General features: G+C 43.7%; 1 protein-coding gene across 1 annotated transcript in view; it reads left to right on the forward strand.

Annotated features, from left to right (window-relative positions):
- Positions 1–21,189, forward strand: part of SPIRE1 (spire type actin nucleation factor 1) — a 170,568-nt gene that overhangs the window by 97,237 nt on the left and 52,142 nt on the right. Inside the window, exon 4 of the mRNA XM_019545681.1 lies at positions 4,704–4,829. Within this exon, the coding sequence (XP_019401226.1) occupies positions 4,704–4,829 (126 nt within the window). The remainder of the gene's footprint in view (positions 1–4,703; positions 4,830–21,189) is intronic.

Here is a 21,189-nt window from a genome sequence, read left to right on the forward strand (position 1 = left end):
TCATACTGGATCTGTCTCCCTGCTTCTTCATGCTATCTGCAGCTGTGGACAGAAAGTGAATGGCACCAGAGCCTCTCAGAACTGCCTCTGAGCTGCCTGCGCTTTGAGGGCTCTGAAACAAGTCAGCAGGGAGCTTGTCAGAACACAAAGCTTATCAGCCTATCAAGCCCTACAAAAGAAAACAAAAGCATTTCTCTCATTAGTTTCAAGCTCTTGTTACCTGCAGGGTGCATTTCCATTTGCAAGGCACTGGCTTCTTGCTCAGGAAGCAACAGCCTGGCTGCAGCCCTGGTTAGGTCCAGAAAGCCCTAAGCTGGCACTGGTCTGTCTGCCTCTGTTCCTGTGAAATTGGAGACGCATGCACAGGCACCTCTCAGCATTAGCTAGTGTGGTGGGGGGGCATTGCTGGATGCTGGCTGGATTTCCTGCCACTGGCGTCCCTGCCATGGGAGAGGGAAGTGGGGTGGGGACACTGAGGGGGTGGGGGCAGAGGGGAGCCTGGCAGATGCAGGTAGACCCTGGCTGCAGTGCCCCACCCCGTTCTCAGCTAGCCGGAGCAGTAATAGTGCTCCGGCTGTGGAGGAGAAGGGTGCGACCAGCCCTTCTCTGTGGAGCAGATAGCACAGCACAGCACAAGGCTAAAAAGCATGCTGGGACGCTGGGGAACTCTGATTTAATTTAAACCTGGAAGGGGTCTGGAACAGAAGTTCCATAAACCAGTTTGGCCTAAATCAGTTAAGTCTGATACTACTTTCAACCAAGTTTATCCAGTTTTGGTCATTTTGCAACTGGTTTATGTGCACTGAACTTATGTTCTGTTACAGGTTTAAACCAGTTTCTGATCACTTAACCCGGTTTATGTGTAAATGCTGTCCCTAGCCCCATAATCATAGAAAATTAAGGTTGAAAAGTGCCTCAGGACATCATTCAGTCCAACCACCCCTGCTCAAAGCAAGGACAATTTCTAATTATATCATCCTAGACAAAGATAAATGACTGTCTTCTTTTTTTTCTTGTTGAAAACAGAATATAGGTGGACAGTTTGAAAATAAACTGATGACATGATGATGTTTGTCTATGTCATTTATTCAGTCAAGGATCTCTGCATTGCTTAAATTCAGTTTACTGTTGTTTAAACAAGGGCTATAAAATATTCAGTTGTAATAGTCAACTTTATTGTTGCCTTTAATTTTCTATATTGGGAATTTAATCCATAATGTAAAAATATGTGCTTTAGTAATGCCATTTAAAAATAATAAAATAATGAATTTTGATCTTGTTTAAACTGGAATAATAAGGGTTTGGGGTTCATAGTGATGAAAACTATAGCAGGTTATTAGAAATTCTACCTCAAAAGCTTGAATGTTGTTCAAAATCTCGCAAAACATATAAAGCCTTATAAGAATTTCACAGAAAACAAGGGCAGTGAGGAAAATTTGTTACAAGTGTGCAAACAACAAAAATAAGGGGCGTTTAATCATAGAATCATAGAATCAGTGAGTCAGAAGGGACCTAGACAGATCATCTAGTCTGACCCCCTGCCATGGGCAGGAAGGAGCACTGGGGGTGGCAGGGGTCATAAGATATACATATACGTATTATACGTATATGTTATACATATACCTTTTAGTTCTGGGATGTACCAGAGATCTGCTACTTCAGAGCAGACTCAATCGAGTCTGCTGTGTATGGGAGCTGATGAGCACCGCGCTGTGCCACTTGCAGTTGTGTAAGTGGCAAAATGCGCATCAACATGGAGAAAATGGCAGCAGTGTGCTTTTGAACTAAGCACTTCCTAGGTGTTTTAGTTCGAAAGTGCGCCGCCACCATTTTCTTTGCACTGACATGCATTTCACCGCTTATACAACTGTAAGCATCACAGTGCCAGGCGCTTGCACGTGTAAAAATGCCCAAGAGTGCTAACCGTAGAAATGAAGTAGCTGTCTGGGAAAAGCAAAATCAGTAGTACACAGAAAAGTTTGAACTCTTAAAGCTACTTTTGTGAGCTTTGGTTATTTAAGTTGAGGTTTAATAGTCAAATGTAGGATTCTGAACTAAATGGATACTTTGGTCTTATCCTTCTTTACCATCTCCTGGCTAAGAATCTCACCTTCTCAAGCTGTCTCCTAATCCAGCCCTACTGCATCTCAGTAGGCAACAAATACTGAGCTACTGCTCACCTAGCAGAGAACCTATAACTTCCCTGGGAGTCCCTGCTGTGCTCTTCTGGTCCTTTTAACTTGATGATTCCCCCCTGGTGGAGGAGTGCACAGGTTTGGGATTGCATGTGGGATTGTGTATCTGCAGACTAACCCCACATAGGATCCAGCCCATGGGGCTGGAAGGTTGGGCACGATGAGGACAGTATGTCCCGCTCATTAAGACGCAGTTACCTGCCTTTGGGTCCTATGGGAAAAAATTCCTTTTATTCTGTAGAAAATAATAGTGCATTCATATAAAGACTGCAGAAGATGATTAGAAGTAGAATGACTTTTTCCCCCCTCTTTTGAAATATGATCCCAGTCTAATTGAATCTTGTGGTAAAGATTTCAAGTATTTATTTGCAAAAGGCCTGTGCAGTATCTAGCTAAGTTCCAACAGATCAGTCGGTTGTGAATATTTGTTGTAATTTGGTTTAACTCTTGATGGAATGTATTCAAATAGAGCCAAAAATTTTGTTTCGTCTCCTCTGATTGTTAACTGATTTCTGTTAACACTGAGTTGGTTTGGTGTGCACTATTTCCTAGTCATTGAGAAGAGAATGAATCCAGAGAAAGAAGCTGGCAAAGCTCTGATATTTACATAATGTCTAGGTTTTTTTGTGAACTCTGAATGTGGATGAAAACACTCTTAATCTTCTTAGTGATCTCAGCAAAAATAGAATGCATTGGGTCAACCTATTTTCTAAAAAGATTCAGTAAAAAATAGAAGTCTGCATCACGATTGAAAATAAACATGTTTACTGATTCGGTTATGAAACATTCTGATGACCTAGTAATACTTGAATTATTCCATCATTACATGAGGTTTTTCTTAACATACATTTTGGTAGGTTTCCTAAAAATAGAACAAATAGCCCTTGTATTACTCTCTGTCAACTGGTTGAACATTCGCTCCATTAGAATAAATTTGAACTGCACTGTTAAGGGAAGAAAAGGCAAGTGCCAGGATCACTAAACCAATTTACTGTCCAGCTGCACGAAAGCACCATTTCAGTTGGGAAGTTGTTTTGATGGAAAAATTGTGCTGAGAGTTGTTAGATCATGCTAAATTTGGGGAGGGATGAGGAATTATTATCCCTGTCGAGTTCATTTTGTTTGAGATTTTGAAACTACCTTGACTGTTGATTTTTGTGTCAGTATGTTCCAGCTTTCAAACACCTTCACTACTACAAGGCTAAAGTTTTGATTTAAAAATGCAGCTTAAGATTTCGGTATATCATTTCGTTATTTTATATACCTTATGTCTAGATTTGGCAGCATAGGTATGTGCAACAGCACCTATGTAATTGCCATCCTGGAAGTACCCATCAGGTATGATAGGTCTCAGTAAAGATGGCTATTTGTTTTGGTTTGTGCTAAACTAAATTGCTTTAATTCCAACACATTTTCTGTGCACACTGCAACCTTACAACATGACTCATAGCTTGATTTTTTTTCAGAAGTATCAGTCCTTCAGCGTGTAACCTTTTTCAATTCTCTGTTGTAAAGTAACACAGCCCAAACAATTCTCTCTCATTTTCTGTTCAAGAATCACAATTAGATCCACCCTACATATGAACTTGCCAGTGTTGCATTTCATTAACTACCTGAATATTTTATGTAAATTTACTCTAATTCACACACTTACAAGTAAAGAATAGATTTATTGTTAGTGTCTTGTATGGCTTGAACAAAAACAAGCTTCATCCTGTATTCTAAGCTCTAATGTAGTTTTAAGGAGTGATGTTCTAAATTATTTTGATAATACTGCTTTCTTATTCCTATTGGTGGCACACTGAAAAACCAAGCTATACAGGATTAAAATTCATTAACTGTAGTTTACTGGAAAAAGGCAAGTCAGATGAGAACATGTTTAGTCACCGAGCAAATAGAACAGAATTAGTTGTATTAAATTCTCAGAATTTGACCAGTTCTAATGAAACATAGTGCTGGCCATTCCACAAAGTTATATAAACATTTAGCTTTAATAGTTCCTGTGTTTGTTCTACACAGTCAGTAAAGTATAAATTGGATTTATAACTCGCAGATTATGGGACTGAGTATGCATGTATACTTGCTCCTAGAAAGTTTATCAAAGGAAAGACAGGATATAGACACATTTACTATTGGACTAGTGAAGGGTTCCTCCGCTACTAAACAGAGACCATCAGTAATTTCTTTATTTCCTTATCTGAGCTCCTTTCAGAGAATTATTTCTATACAAATACAAAGGTAGCAGAAGAGTAAGGATGTGTATCCCAACGCTGCCTAAAATTAAATACCTCATATATCATAATTTTATGCTATAATTATTCTGTTATATCTTCTGTTCTCTGTTTTATGTTACAGAATTGTGTAACGTATGTACAGCGGATGAAAATGATATATTGACCTAAATATACAGATACTAGTGTATGGTGTTCCATAAGTTCCCATGTCTGTAACAGTAGAAGCAGCAATTTCTGTGTGTATATATTTAACAATTTTCATTTTCCTCCCTAGTTGTGTGCTGCCCACCTACCAACACGATCAGAGGCACCAAACCACTATCAGGCAGTATGTCGAGCATTGTTTGCTGAAACAATGGAATTGTATACGTTCCTAGCAAAAATTAAAAGTGCAAAAGAGGTAAGCAATCTGCTAGAATTCTGTGTTGTTATTTTGGTTACTATGTGAGTGATCCAGGTGAGTTGTTTTCTATTCCCAACTACCAGTGATAGAAAACTGCTTCAGGAAATTATTAACACAGTGTTTGGAAAGATAGCTGTACAGTTCAGTTTTCTTTTGCATCCAGTAACTGTTAATCATACTTATCTGACAGAGGTTAATATATATTCATGGTTGACTGTGATTAAGGACCTACCAAAATCTTTAATCTTAATCCGTTTTTACTGTGCGCCCCCTCCTCCCCGCCCCTGATGGTCAGAGGGGCCCTGGCAGTCCATCTGCTTACAACTGATCAACCAGGAGGTGAAAAACATGGTTTTAAATGCACCAGGGTTTTTGCTTCCCACCCTTGGCTATGGGGCCCCAGCAGCCCTGCTGCTTGGTGCTGATCAGCCTGGAGGTAAATCTGCGGCATATTTAGAACCACAGTGTTTGCCTCCTGGCTGATCAGCACCAAGGATCTCTGACAGTTGTGAGGGGGGCACGTGGCAAAATGAACAAGTTTAAAGGAGCCACTGTTCAGTGCACTTCTGCCACAGTTTCAGTAGGTTCCTAACTCTGATCCATGATGCTAAGTGAGTAGGGGGAGACAAAGTATTTTTGGAGTGATTGCATATTTCTGTTCTGGTCTATATATACACCTGCATCTAGTGCAGGGCTCAATCTGCTCCATCACACCTGCACCTCCCTCACTTCAGATTCCTAATCCCTCTACCGCGAGGGTAAGCATAGACACAGCACAGTATAGGGGAGTGCTGCAGAAGGGATGGGTGGCAAGATACAGCTCTGTGCGACCAATTCCCTCATCCTGGATCAACCCTCAATGGGCCATAGGTTGCTAACCCTTTCATTACATGCAAGTCCTCTTGCCTGCACTGAATATTTTTGTGGACCATTTTAGCAAAGGGTTCCTGAAGGATCATGAGTGTGAAACTAGAGTTAGGCCTATTGAAAGTCTCTGAGTTAAAGTTAATGGGAAGAGCATAAGGGTGATGTTGTAGTGGATGCCTGCTCTAGACCACCAGATGAGGAGGAAGTGGTGGATGAGGCTTTCTTCAAACAGCTAGCAGAAGTTTCCCAGTCACATGCCCTGGTTCTCATTGGGGACTTCAATCACTCTGACATCTGCTGGGAGGGCAATACAGCAGTGCACAGGCAATCCAGGAAGTTTTTGGAGGGTGCTGGGGACAACTTCCTGGTATAAATGCTGGAGCGGCCAGCTAGAGGCCATGCTCTTCTTGACCTGCTGCTCACAAACGGAAGAATTGGTGGGGAATGTAGTATTGGATGGCAGCTTGGGCAGCAGTGACCACAAGATGATTGAGTTAAGGATCCTGAGGAGCAGAATAAGGACCCTGGACTTAAAAAAAAACAAAGAAACAAAAAAACGCAGACTTTGACTCACTCGGAACTCGTGGGCAGGATCCCCTGGGAAGCCAGTCTGAGAGGAAGAGTAGACCGGGAGAGCTGACTGTACTTTAAAGAAGCCTTACTGAGACTGCAGGAACAAACCATCCTGATGTGCAGGGAGACTGGCAAGTATGGCAGAAGACCAGCTTGGTTTAGCAGGGAGCTATTCAGTAAACTAAGTCACAAGAAAGTAAGCTTACGAAAGTAGAAACTTGGACAGATAGATAGGAAAGAGTATAAGAGTGTTGCTTGGATGCAGTCAGGAAGGCCAAAGCGCAATTGGAATTGCAGCTAGCAGGGGATGTGAAGGGTAACAAGAAGGGTTTCTGCAAGTATGTTGGTGGCAAGAGGAGAATCAGGGAAAGTGTGGGTCCTTTCCTGAATGGGGGAGGCAACCTTGTGACAGAGGATACAGAAAAGGCTGAAGTGCTCAATGCCGCCTTCGCCTCAGTCTTCACAGGCAAAGCCAGCTCCCAGGGTACAGCACCAGGCACTCCCCAGCATCCCAGCATGCTCTTTTGGCTGGGTGGGGCTCTCTGCTTCACAGTAGGGCTGGTCCCTCCCCTCTGCTCCCTGATCGCAGCTCTGGCAGAGACTGTAGGCAGCTACCCCCACCCTTCACCACTCCCTGCTAAGCAGGAATTTCCCCCTCCCTTCTGCCTTCCTGAGAGGTGTCTGTGTATTAGCTAGCAGACCACATGCTGGCTATGGTCCATTCTGTGACAGATAGGATAAAGGAGGAATCAGCAAGTAACTGGTAATGTCCCTCTGTTTTCTTAATGGGGTGATAAACAATGAGTTCGTGGTGATAAACACTGTGTTATCAATTCCCTGCTGGGCTAATCAGAGGGCTTGTTGGAGCCTGGCCACACCCCTCTTATTTTAGCAATGTGGAAGGGAAGGGAGGGCTGCTCTAGCACCCCCACACCCAGCTTCTAGCCTGAGCCACTCCAGGCATGTAACAGCGTAAAATGGTGAGGGGGCTGGGAGACATGACTTACGAGGAAAGACTAAGGGAACTGGGCTTATTTAGTCTAGAGAAGGGGAGACTGGATTTAATAGCAGTCTTTAACTACTTGCGGGGTGGTTTGAAACAGGATGGAGCTAAACTGTTCTCAGTGATGGCAGATGACAGAACAAGGAGCAACAGTCTCAAACTGCAGCAAGGGAAGTTTAGTTTGGATATTAGGAAAAATGTTCTGACTAGAAGGGTAGTAAAGCACTGGAACAGGTTACCTAGAGATGTGGTGGAAGCTCCATCCTTGGAAGTTTTTAAGATGTGGGTAGACAAAGCTTTGGCTGGGATGATCTAATCAGGAATGGTCCTGCTTTGGGCAGGGTGTTGAGCTAGATGACTTCCTGGGGTCCCTTTCAACACTAATATTCTATGATTCTAAGGGTGATTCTTGAAGAAAAGTATAATCAATGGACTATCTGTTGCAGTATAGTTCTTGTTGAGACCCATACCTGAGATGTTGTAGATTATTCATCTTCCCTCAATGGAATAGTATCTTGAGGTACTATTAGTTTCTATTACTACCTTAAATTTTGATTAGTTGTGATGACACTTCATCTAAAGAAGTTGAATATTCTTGAACCATATTGTTCGTATGTTCTTAAAAGGGTTGTTGAGACAGTAGTGCTCAACTTTTTTTGGCTAATGGCTAATGGGTTGTCTCCTAAAACCTTAATTTCATTGTACAGTAGAATCTTTTTGGCAAGCTTGGTAAATTATTCCTATTTTTTGCTATTTTTTTATTTGGGTCATTTTGTTGGCCTTGCTGCCCATCTCCTTTTGCTACTCATGCCTCTCCTTTCAGGTGCTTTTAGGAGAAATAATGCCTGTCTGGTTCACAATTGGGGCCAGCACCTTCTGCTTTTTGGCCTCAAGATGGGCTAGGACTTTCTATAACTCCCTTGCCTGTTACTCTGGCTCATAGGGCTGTTAGAGAAAGAGAGATGAGACACTTGCTGTTTTTCTTCAACCTGAGCAGTGGAGCTTTGTCTTAATTGCATAAGAAATTCGCATAGAGGAGGTAGTCATCCTTTTTTCACTACCCGCTGAAAATGCACCAGTCATGTCTGTTCCTATGAAATAAAAACTAATTACCTGCTTTATTAAGATAAAATTACTTTTCTTAATGACATACAAAACAGATGTGCTATAATTAAAATGTGCTTAGAAGTAACAATTCAGGCGACCTAATTGTTTTCAAGATCAAAAGTTATAGGATTTCCTTTGTATGAATTGGACCAAAGACAATTGCAGGTCTGAGGAAAAGAATGCATCAGATAAAGCAAACATTCCTTTTTTAGGGGCTAGGAGCAGCTGTTCATTTTGTAATAGAATATTTTTTATGCAACTATAGGAATATAAAAATTGCAATACTGTATCAGACCTGAGATGCATGTAATCCAGCATCCTGACCCTGCAGTGGTGTGCATGGCACGGGCTCTCCCCCTTAGCCCGGAGCGCTATTATATGGGTCTCACAGGCCACTGGGTGCCAAGCTGGGTGTGCACTGCTCACTTTTCCCCTCCTAGCAGTGGTGCAGCACAGCCTTGTGTACCAGGTACAGGGCGCTATCCCTACAGCTTCCCTGTTATTGCTGCTGCCAGTATCAGAGAGGGCCATCTTGGCCATATTGGTAGGCGCTGCCCACAGCACCAAACTGCAGTCAGCTGCCCAGTGACCAGATGGTGGTAGTGGTGGCAGGGAAACTGTAGGGGTAGCACCCCATGCTTGGTGCCTGGTACACAGGGGCCGTGCTGTGCCGCTGTGTAGGGGAAGAGTGAGCAGTGTGTGCCTGGTGGCCTGGGGGAATGCAGGTAATAGCACTTGGGGCTGAGAGGGTGAGCCCATTCCATGTGCACTGTTTCAGGGGCCAAGGCTGGCCTGGGTGCTGCTCTCCAGTAGGTAGAAGGGGCTGCCAGGCAGGAGCTGCTCCCCCAGCTACATGTTCAGCTCAGCTCTGTCCCAGGCTAGCATGGATACCCTTGAGTCCCTTCTCCACCCCCTCCCCACAGCCTAGGTAGCTCTGTTCAGCAAGGTTCATGTCCAGGATGAAGCCACTGCTGCCGTGATCCCTCTGTGTGTGTTCCCACCTGGGCTTGGGGCCGTTTCGTTCCTCTCCCTCCCCACAATCTGGCCTTTGCTCTTGAGCTGCCCCAAGTGAAACCCTGGCCCCAGCATCACGGAAGGCACAGGTGGGATCGCCCCCTGGCTGGAAAGGGATTTCTGGGGGTCCTGGGCCATGCTAAGCCACAAGCAGGGGGAAAAGCAGACCCTGGCTGGGATCCCTGCAAGTCAGGGTAGGCGTTTAAACCCCTCCTCAGTTATACTCAGCCTGCTGGGTCCTGGCTATACCTCGCTTCAGCTCAGCTTCCCTCCAGCCTGAAGAAAAGGGAGGGCTCACTCTAGGACCTGCCCCCCCCAGCTTCTAGCCTGAGCCACTGCAGACATGTGGCTGTATTTCCAGAATCAAGAGTGAATATCTATTCACTTGCTTGTCTGGTTAATCTACGCAGGTTACAGTAATCTGCAAAGATTGAATCAATTAAGGCCTGGACTTTTTGAATGTCTGTACTTAGCCTGAGTGTCCAGCCAGGTTATGAATTTTTGTTTCCAAGGTTGCCTCTTAAGGGTGTTACATAGATTTCCCTGGAGTACAAGGATAGTGAGGTCAAAGAGGGACTGGATGTTCAGTGAAAAATATGTTCCTATTGGTGTATGTGAAAAAATATAAAGAACCAAATAATGCTGAAGCCCCCCTTGCTCTGGACCAAATCCAGCGGCTCTACAAGCTGAATCTGGCCCAGATGCCGTAAATTGTCAACCCCTGCTTTAGCTTGTTTGCAAGGCTTACCTAGTAAGCGATTGCTATGGTTGCTGATAACCGTCTGCTGCTTTCTTTTCTCTTTAACAAGATGTAATCTAATATTAACAACACTGGTAAGAACTTTGTAATCAAACTGTCATTTTTTTATGAACAGCATGAAACAATCAGCTATTTTGCTTATATAAACTTAGATTCAAAGACTAACATTTTTTGTGCACATCACCAATCTACAAAATAAATGTAAAGATACATACTTAGGATCAAACAGTATTTTTGCACTGTATTCATTAATGTAGTTTAAAAAATATTCTAGAATATTGTTAAGGTTATGTTCCGGAAATGTGAAGATTTTGCCAAGTATTTATTCACTTAAATACCTGCTATGAGTTATGGTATCACAGCCAATAATATCCACCGAGCAGCTAATTTTGGAGCCTGTCAGTATATTGTTGTTGTGATCAGTGAGTGGTCATAAATGGACAACAAAGGACTTAATCTGCTTTCTCCCTCCACACAAATGCAAAGTACCTGCTAGCTACAAAAAGCAAGTATCGAATTTGGCATTCAAATCCCTATATAAGTACCAAAACCAGAGAGATGTTTTAAGGACTGATTCAGTGAACCTTACTCTTATGGGTAACTCACTTAAATTAAATGGGGTAATCTCAAGGGAGTAGTTGCTGCAGTCGTAGGCCCACGCAATTTAAATCTGGTAGTTAGGTAGGTAAAATCTACTGTTACTATTGGGAAGCAGCCTGTTTTATGAATTACATGTTACATCTGATTCCAGATGTACAAGATGACATATTTTATGTTCCTCAGTTATCAGGGTCAGAATCACTTCCATGCTTAATAGAGTATCTAGCAATAAAAAACAGAAACTGGAAATGCTGATATTTTACAGTTTTGAATGACTGAAAGATTTAGGCAGGATCTAGTCCTGTTTATGCAGAGCTGCTTGAACTTGTAAATTTTAGGGACCATTTTGTTTGAGTTATTGGTGTTATGCAGACAAGTACATTGCATAATTTTCCATCTGTTGCGGAGCAAAGGAAAAGATATTTTCAAAAAGTAGCTGGTTACTTTAAACAGTGCAAAAATATAAAGAAATCCATGCATTTATTTATACAAATCAATAGGGAACGGTGTGACAGACCACTGATATAAAAAGTGTCAAGTGCTTTAATGGTTATAAAATAAAGCTATTGAAATGCTTAATGTTCAGATTTCCTACAAATGTACAAATGCATCAAGACCATTCTGTAACATATTAATGAAATCTGTGGTGGGGTTTGAGGTCTTAGGGTTAGCCAAAAGCAACCTTTTAAGATTTTTTTTTCCCTTCTAAAATTAAACTTAACTAAGCTATGTACTTATCAAAGCAAAAATAGGCTTCCTCTAGCTATTTGTTTGTTGTCCCTTGGGTAAGTATAAATGGTACCACAGATGAAGTTGTTCATACAGATTTTTGGATTTCAATTAAGTTTTGATAAATGCTCCATTTTAGTGCAAGTGTTTTGGTTTGCTTTATTCACTACTGAAATGGATTCCAAACCTCACTTATGTTGGCTGATGATTATGGAGGAAGGTGATACATTTTAATTCAGTCTGCAGGACTTGGCAGAAATGTCGATAACAATTGACTTATTCACTGCTCAGCAGTACCTAGTATACAGAGAAGAGTATAACTGGTATTATTATGGATAATTTTTTTATTTGTGTATCTTGCTAAATTGCAGTGTTTTCTAAATTTCTACCAGGCAAACTCTGTATCAGTAGTGCCTAATCTTCTGGCCATGCCTGCCGGGTGAGTGGTGTGGGGTCCATCCCTGCACCAGCCTGATCCCCAGCATGCCACCCCAATTCAGCCATTCAGCACCCTGATCCTGGGTGCCTAGACCTGGCATGCAGGGCCACATTATACAGCCTACAGTGTTCCCTAGGCTAGGGACAGACATTCAAAAAGCTGGAGCCTGAATTCAATCTTTGCAGGTTAGCCTAACCTGCTTAGATTGAACCAATTTACAAGTGAATAGACATTCACAAAATCCAGGCACATGCCTGCAGTAGCCTAAGTGCACCTTTGGCTGCAGAAAAGCTGTGCTGGAGGAGCATGTGGCCAGCCCAGGCAGTAGCTTGGAGTACACTGGCCAGGGAGGGTTTTAATTCCCCCTTCCCTGTCCCACTGGCATTGATTCAATCGAGGGTCTGTCTGGCACTCCCTGCTGCAGCGGTGAGGCCAGGGTATGGCCAAACACTGGCTGGCATGGCCCTAGGGACAGAGGGGGCAGGGATGGGGTTATTCCCTTCTCTCCCCCTAGTGTCCATGGGGGACTGCAGCCAGGGTGTGCCCACCCCAACTGCTGCCACCACTCATTCTCTGCATGGGGCAAGTGGTGGGATAAGCCCCCTCCTGCACCCTCCTCCAGATGCTGGAGGGAGGGGGGAATAACCCCCCTCCCTGCCCCCTCACCTAAGGAGCCCTGCTGGCTGGCCTGTGGCTAGTCCCCCAACCCTGCTGCTGGAGCTGTAAGGGGGCAGCAGACCCTGCCTGGTGTCTAGGAAGCATAAGCCTCTTCCCAGCATGGTGTGGGCAGGGGGTGCGGCAAGTGGTGGTCGGAGCTGCCACAGACTGCACAGGGCAGGTGGCAGTACTGGGGTTCAGAGGGGGCCATAGCTCCCCAAGCCCTCCTAGCACTGCCACTGCTTGCAGCAGTTTGCAACAGCTCTCCCCCCCCCTCAGCGTGGCCCCCCCCCCCGCGCGCGCGCGCGCGCACAAAATGCAGGTATGTGCCTGCTGTTTCGCTTCCCCGCTGGGAAGAGGGGGAATAACTCTGCCCCCTGCCTAAGGGGGCTGTGCTGGCAGGCCTCTGGCCTTGCCCTTGCTGCTGGAGCAGTGAGGTGGGAGCGACCCTGACTGGGGCTGCAGTCCCTGTCACAGTGTCCCAAACAAGAAGCCTCTTCCCAGTAGTGGGGCCTCACTGTAGGCAAGGGGGCTGTGCTATGGGGTGGGGAGAGCTGCTGCGGACTGCGTGGTGCAAGTGGCAGCCTTGCCAGGGAGGCTTGGGCTATGGCCCACTCCAAGGCCCGGTGCTGCTGCCCGCCCTGGCCAGTCTGCGGTAGCTCTGATTCCCCGCTTGCGGCCCCTCCTTTGGGAAGAGGCTTGCACTCCCTGGACACCAGAACAGGGGTTAATGCTCCATCAGCGCCCTGCAGCAGAACTCACCTGGGTGATTCCACTATTGCAGGTGCGCTCCAACACCCCACCCCTCCCGCCTCCCCAGTCCAGCTCATGGCTGCCCCTGCAGTACTCTCCATGGAGCTGAGCTCTGCTTGCTTCTGCCCAGAGCATCCCATGCCATGCTCCTGCCTGCTTGGCCCCATGTGAAGCACCACAGGGGCAGCCATGGGCTGGATACAAACAATTGGTGGACTGGATCCAGCCTGTGGTCTGTATTTTGCCCACCCTCTGTACTAAGTCGTAATATACCCATCACCATGGAAGCTGCCGGCTTAATTCATAAAGGTTTCATCCATTTTGAAGTATGATAGTCCTTGGACTGCTGTTTCTCTCTTTGTCTCTCTTGCTATCTCACAAAGATGCTTTGGTATTGTGGTGGTTGCCTTCTGACTTAAAATCAGACTGCTTTATAGCTCTCTTAATGATTGTGGTCACAGATCACAATGCTGTGGAGGTTCTGGGAATAGGCATCTGAGAACTATCTGCCATAATTTAGGTCTCCAGAGCTGTTTGTGATGTGTCAGGGTTTGAAAAGCAGCCCAGATTTAGGAAACCATAAGGGAAAGCTACTATAACGGTTCGTGCTACCGTCCTCAGCTGGGATTTAAAGACTCAAAATCTCACCTGGGAGTTGAAGCAGTTTTAGTCTTGCAGAGCAGGATCAGAATCCTGGTGTCAAAGTGCTCTTTTTAATCTGTCTCTCAGACAGACTCCTTTGTGATGGGATTGTAGTTGCTTCTGACCCTTATAAAGCATTCAGTCTGGGACAGTAATCCCGTCTGGAGGTGGAGACTGTTGTGGTTAGATCAGCATTCAAAAGGAAAAGGCTAAATGAAGAGTAAAGACAACTTTTTGTCATTGTTATTTCAGTGTCCTGAGTCTGTGTATAATGTTGGTCGCTAACAGAGATGCTCATTATCTAATGAAAAAGCATGTACTTCATGACTTGGCATCTGAAGAGCTGAACAATGTGTTTGTGTTGGGATGTCATATACAACGTAGACTAACATTATACAAGAAGGTAACTGCTGGACCTAGATATTGCCTCTCTTCTTTCTCTTCATATATTCATGTGAGAACTGCTGAAAATATGGCTGTTGAGGTGGGAAGAGGAGTGTGGCTATCACAGAAGGTAGCTCAGCTGTGGTGGAGTAACGGGTTGGGCTTCACCACAGTGTTTCTACTTGGTATTCTTTGGTCTAACAACCCTGTGACATAATGGCTCACCTACATTTGTACTTCCCCAAGTAAAATCTTCCCCACTTATCTTATTAGGGAAAGACTCCTCAAGTGAGAGATCTTTGTTGACAGTGGTCTTTGAGTTACTCGTAGCTTTTGCGCCTTCTGATTTTATAGCTATAAAGATAACCAGGTTGGACTCTCTTAGTGACCTGGAATATTCAGCATTTATGTCAGACTTGCGTCCTTTGAGCATAAGCCAGTCCAGGAAACCATATATTAAGCAATGGAAAACTTTATGGTTGCTGACAGATGATTGCTGCAGGTCTCATTCACTGTTCAAAGTAAAGGTTAAGCAGCTGGACTTGTTAACTTGAAAAATGCATGCATGTCTTCTATTGTTGAAAGGAGTAGTAGTGTGTGACTGTTTTCAGTCCCTTCATTAAAGTTAGTTTTTACTTGGTTAGGAAGAACAGGAAGAAAGAAGACCTATGACAATTTTATAATATCGCTGGCCATACCCAAATGTTCATAGCTTAGGACAGTGATTCCCAACCAAGGTGCCACTGGGTGCCATGCAACATTAGCATGCTAGGTGTGCAAACATGGTTGACAAGATGAACCTACAGATTTCAAATATGAATTCCTAGTGTTAAAACCATTCTGGTGTGCTGTGGTCTTTCTGAGTTCTTTGAAGCAAAATAATTGCTCTGTTAGTTTTGTGTAGTGAAAAAACAAGTGAAAATGTAGATAGAGCTGGCATTTTCTAAGAGATGCCTTGCATCTAAAAATATTGAGAGCCTCTAGATTAGGAGAATACAAGGCATTTACAGTTCTCAAAGACTGGCTCTAAAATGAGTCAGCACTTTGCAACTGTTGTAGAAAAGGAGAAATACTCAGATTTAAACACTGGATGTGGTGGCAGAAGTAAGAGTAAATGAGACTTCTTTTTCTCCTTTTTCTTTGGGGAAAAATTACTGCTTTTTAAAGGGGGACTTGGAATGTAGGAGGGTGTTCACTAGGGAAGAGATTAGACTATCATGTTTATTTACTGTAAAACTTGAACAAAATTTCAACATAGGTGTAAAAATTACTGTTTAATGAGCCTGCTGTTTTGTTTCTCTTGTTAATGATTTAATGTTCTAATTTAGATCTCTGATTTATACATCAGTTAAAAAATAATTTTGAAAATAACTTCTCAAAGGACTTAAATCTTGACTGCACCTGCTATGTGGAGTTCTAGGGTATGGCTTAACACAGATGAGAACAGTAAGGGGATGGATCTCTGCTCATACTTTGTTCTCGGGCCTGCCTGCTACTAGGGTTCTCATCCCAGGAATATTCAACACAGGTCTCGTGTCCAGTAATCCAGCTTTACATTGTTTTTAGAGAGAGGGTAAAATGAACTCAGTGGCTGTATCCAGACAAGCACAGCCAATCGATTCCCCAGGGACAAAAAGCCTTGTGCTGCTGCTATTTGTCCCTGGGGAACCCCTCTGCCATGCACCTTCTGGCATGTGGTAGGGTACCCCAGGTGGGGTAGAGGAGGCTGGGGCCAGCAACTGTACTGGCCACAGCAACCTTACTAGGGGTTGTGGAGGCCAGGGGAGCTTTAGCCATGGCACTCGTGCAGCTTGGAGTCTGGCTAGCAGCTGGAGTGTGGCTCTGCATGGAGCTGATTGTGTGCTGCAGGCACAGGCACTGCAGCCATGTGTGCCACCCTGGGTTTTTTCCGTGTGGATTTTTTTAACCCCAGGATCTCCCAGGGTCAAAAAACCCCCTGTGCTGCAAGATAGTAGCATGGGAAATACCTGAATGTGAGGTATGTGGTGCTGCAGACAGGTCTGCGACACCACATACTACACAGCCGCACTCTCAAAGAATATGATTAATTTTTTCTCTTGAGGACCAGTGCAAGGGATGTTTCAGGGAGACATGGCTAGCATAATAGAGACATTTTGGAAAATGGTGAAATAAGGACATATATTCAGTTGTCATAGAAATTCAGTAGATCAGAGGAACTATTTTGGCATGTGGGAGTTGGGGAGAGTATAAAAATGAGATATTTGGTGAACAAAAACACAGTCCTTTACCCTGGCACTGAATGTATATTGCTTTTATTCTTCGTTATTTACTTGAAGATTTCATTCTGTAAGAATATTTTCATATACAGTAGAATTTAAAAGAATTTATTTGAGCATTAAATGGCTGTCTAGCTGTTTAAGATCTGCAGTAGTTTAAGACTCACTAACTGCCATGCTCTTGTCCCTCAAAACAGCTTATGAATAAGATAAACTAATGCACTAAGCTCAGAAATTGTAGCTAACATAATTAATAATATCTGAAATATTATAAATTAGACGCTAAACAGGGAGGCAGCGGAATGATGCCTTGCTGTTCTAACTGTTAACTTTAAAAGAAAATTTAATTTCTCATGAGAGCATCTTGTAAATGTCGTGACCCTAATGCTGGTGCGCCCTTGACCTGCGAGCCTGGGTTGGCACAACCGGCTTGGCGTGAGGAGGATTTATAACCGGACAGTTGGGTGACAATGGTGAGCAGGAGTCAGATGATTTAAGCACAGTGTATTGGTTACACAGAAATTTTATTTTACTTACACTACTGATGTGATGCAGTGTAGGCAGATGAGTTGATTTATTCAGTTACAGCATGCAGATATCATGTTACCCAGCATTAACAGGGTGGGTAATAGACTTGATTCTGAGCAATTCACATAAGCCGTTGCAGTCTTCAGATTACCGAGAGCTCTTGATAAGAAAGATAACGACAGAGATAGGGAGAGAGACAAGCCGGCAAGACGGGGATACGCCAGAAGGATACGTAGGCGGAGAGATAATATTTGTTGTGCACAATCTATTCTTCTTGAGTGTATATGCAGTTCTCTTTTTTGGGCAGAAGTTCTTTCAAAGTTATACTTGGCAAAGGTGACCAATTACTATACGCCAGGCATGAATAATTAACGAGTTGGCACTTATCCTCTCTTTGTTTGCTCAGGTTTCAGAAAAAGGGGGGAGTTATTTTTACTTGGGTGGTACTGGTCCTGTTTGATCACAGGATGGGGCGCATAGTATATTATTTAATTTTACAACTTCACTAAAGTAGTTTCATTTTTATCTGGTCACCATGGGTACCGATATCTTTTTTTGACATCACGGTACCAAGCTGCAATTTGTTCAAGGTTAGTGTCTCTCTCTCGTGTGGGAGCTCAAGTGATTTGAAATGAGGCACAGACAGGGGTCAGGGCAACACTGTTAATACAGAGGGATAAATTACAATTACAGAGTTTGTTGTGTTAGCCTCTGACCTTTTGCCATCTGACCTTTTGCCATCGCATCTGAAATCAAAGACTTTGATCTCTGAAACTAAGTAAAAGCAAATAAGTAGCTCTGGAAGTAGTTCAGTGGAGTAGTAAACCTGCATGACTGAGGCAAACTGAATTTGAACCATTGAGTATAATCACAGTGTCTGAGTAAATGAAGCATCCAGATGTCTCCTAAATGTAAAATCTACCTAAACCATCCATTGCTTAAAAATTCCATCCAGCTTTCCAGACTTTTACATTGCCTTATGTGGCTTGAAAGATGCCTGGGATTTCTAACTGATGACCATTATTTATGGGCCAAATGTGGTGTAAAGAGTGGTGCTGTACAAGTCTGCTAGGAGGGTGACACACAGCAGTGCAGAGACAGTCCATCAAATTTTTCATTGTTTTGGGGACAGTTTGGTCCAAATAGATGAAAAAAAGAACAAATGGGAGAGAAGCCTTCTTCATTTGTTGCTTACTAATATAGTGGATTTGGTTGAGAATCAGAAGGTAAAAGGCACCTTCATTCATGAAATGATAAGAGTTCATGCTGCTAAGGAAATGAAGGAAAAGAAGCAGCTGAATGTAACCATTGGATTTAAAAAAAAGCAGACATTCACCAGCTGAAAAACCAAGTGACCAAACTGGCCGGAGCAGGCACCACATGTGGCGCAGCCCCAGGTGGGTGCCATATGCGGTGTGGTCCTGAACTGGCCACTCTGGGACCACACACTGCATGGCATCTACTCTGGCCACTCTGGGATCATGCTCCACACAGCCCCTATTCCAGCAGCTCTGGGGCCATGCTGTATTTGGTAGGGCTGTGCGAGGCTTCAGACAGAGGTTTGGATCCGAAGAAGCTTCGGACCCTTTGGGGTCCGAAGCAGCACATCCGTGTCGCAGCACTGCCTCGTTCGGCTTCCTGAAGCGTTTGGGAGCCACCTCAGAGATCTGGCCATAGGCTATAATCGGGAAACAATAAAGTATCTGTAACTTTGTTGTTTTATGTCTGATTTGGATGGCATTTTCAGGGATGGTAGACTCTGAAGAGAGGATGAAGCCTGCCAAGTTTCAAGAAGATTGGTGTTGGGGTTTGGGGGGAACAGCAACCCAAATCCTTGAAAGCAAAACTCATGTCATGTCTAGGCCTTGCAACATAGTTGGGTGAAAACTGCAGGGATGGTAGCTCTTACTGAGGCCACAAAGCCTGCCAAGTCACAAGAAGATTGATGTAGGGGCTTGGGGGGAACTGCCCCTCGAGCTGCGGACAAGCAGCTGCCCCAAGACAGAGACAGTCTTGGCATGAGTTTTGTCTGTCAGCAGCTAGGGGTGCAGGGCCCCAGAACCCCTGCACTGATCTCCTTGACAGCTGGCAGGTGTCACAGCAGGGGCCACCATCCCTGCAGCTGTCACCCCGCTGTGCCTTAACACACTCAGGGTCACCCATAGCATGAGTTTTGCTTGTCCGCAGCTTGAGATGCAGTTCCCCTCCAAACCCCTGCATCTATCTCCTTGAAACTTGGCAGGCTTTGTGGCCTCAGTAAGAGCTACCACCCTGACAGTTTTGACCCCCCTGTGTTGTAACACACAGCTGTGACATGAATTTGGCTTTCAGGAATTTGGGGTACAGTTCCTCCCAAACCCCTGCACTGATCTTCTTGAAACTTGGCAGGTTTTGTGCTCTCAGCAGAGGCTACCATCCCTGCAGGTTTCATCCAAATCGGACAAAAAGCAACAAAGTTATAGATATTTAATTGATTTCCCCATTATACCCTATGGCCTGATCTCCAAGGCAGCTTTGGAGCTGCTTCGGCCAGATCGAGGTGGAAACCCGGTCTGGAGCTCTGGATCGGATCATGGCCATCCAAAGCGGCAGGATCCGAAGTCAGATCGGATCAGTGCTGACTTGCATAGGCCTAGTGTTTGGCGCCTACTCTGGCTACTTTAGGACACACTCTGCATCCGTCATGGAGCAGATGAACACTGGAGTGGGCACTGTGTGCAGCAGGATCCTGGAGTAGCTGGAGCAGGCACCATATGCAGATCCATCCAGCGCATCCCACATGACACTTGTGGGTCTACTTGAGACCCTTGGGCAGCACCACAAGCTGGATGATGGGGCTCCAGGGGCAGTATCTTTGAGATCCCTGCATTAAAGGAAGCACTAAAGTGTGATATGCTGGTTTAATTACATAGCTGTAAAGCAGTGGTTTGCTGCCTGTGGTCTGCAGACCCCTGGGGGTCTGCAGATTATATCAAAGGGGTCTGCAAAAAATGTCAATTGATATCAAAAGTATGTGAATACCCACGCTTACAATTCAAAGGGGTCCACACCTTCATTTGAAATTTCTAAAGGGGTCCACACTTCTATTCAACATTTTTTAGGGGTTCACAAACTAAAAAGGTTGAAAACCACTGCTCTAAAGGGAAGGTGAATATTTCTTGTGCTTCATAAATTAAAACTTGTCCAGATTTGTAAGTGATTGATTTAATCTCCTAATGTAAACTCCAGAGGTTTAGTTAGCAAAAATTTTAGCTAGTCATGTTTTTGAAGTGTGCATGAGTAATCAGTTGGGAAAATATAAATTAAAACCTTCTAAAGTGCGGTTCTGTTCTTAAAGTGTCTGCAGTAATGTCCAGTGGGATTCCTTGTTTGTGTCCCAGTGTTCCATTTCAAAAGCACTCTGTTTAAAAGTAAGAAAGGATATTTTGTATGTGATGTGTGCATGAGATGATTACTACTAATGCTCAGTCCACTTAATTAAAAATATATAGAATATATTTATTTTTTAAATGTGAAAGGAACCTGAAGAACTTACTCTTCAAGGTACTGTACCATTCACAGATCCAATTTTAATCAAAGTCTGTAAATTTAAACTACTATTGAGTATCTTTAATCTGTGTTGAGAAAAACACTTTTTAAAATGTTTTAAAATTTGTCTTTTAAGCTTGATATTTTGTTACAATTAAAATACATGAACTTTGCAAACAACCATTATCAAATCTTATAACTTGTATTATCTTTAAAAGATCTGTTTGTAGTTGATTGTTTTCTTGTCATTATCTGTGTTTATTTAATTTCAATTAAAAGATGGTAACTATGTATTATAAAAGCTACTTTTATACTGATGCAGTACGGTTTTACCAAAGGCTGATTATGTGTAGACTGAACATCAGCAAAGCATTTGATACCGTGCCGCATAAGAAACTATTAGCATGTTTGAGGAATATGAGGAGCACTAGAAAAAATGTTAAGGTGGAAAAGGAACTGGCTCAAATGGGGATGGTGTTGAATATTGCTGAAAGGGGAAGTATCAGGCTGGTGGG

The sequence above is a fragment of the Crocodylus porosus genome, unplaced genomic scaffold, assembly GCF_001723895.1.
Source record: "Crocodylus porosus isolate Cpor-Errol unplaced genomic scaffold, CroPor_comp1, whole genome shotgun sequence".
Classification (NCBI taxonomy): Eukaryota; Metazoa; Chordata; order Crocodylia; family Crocodylidae; genus Crocodylus; species Crocodylus porosus.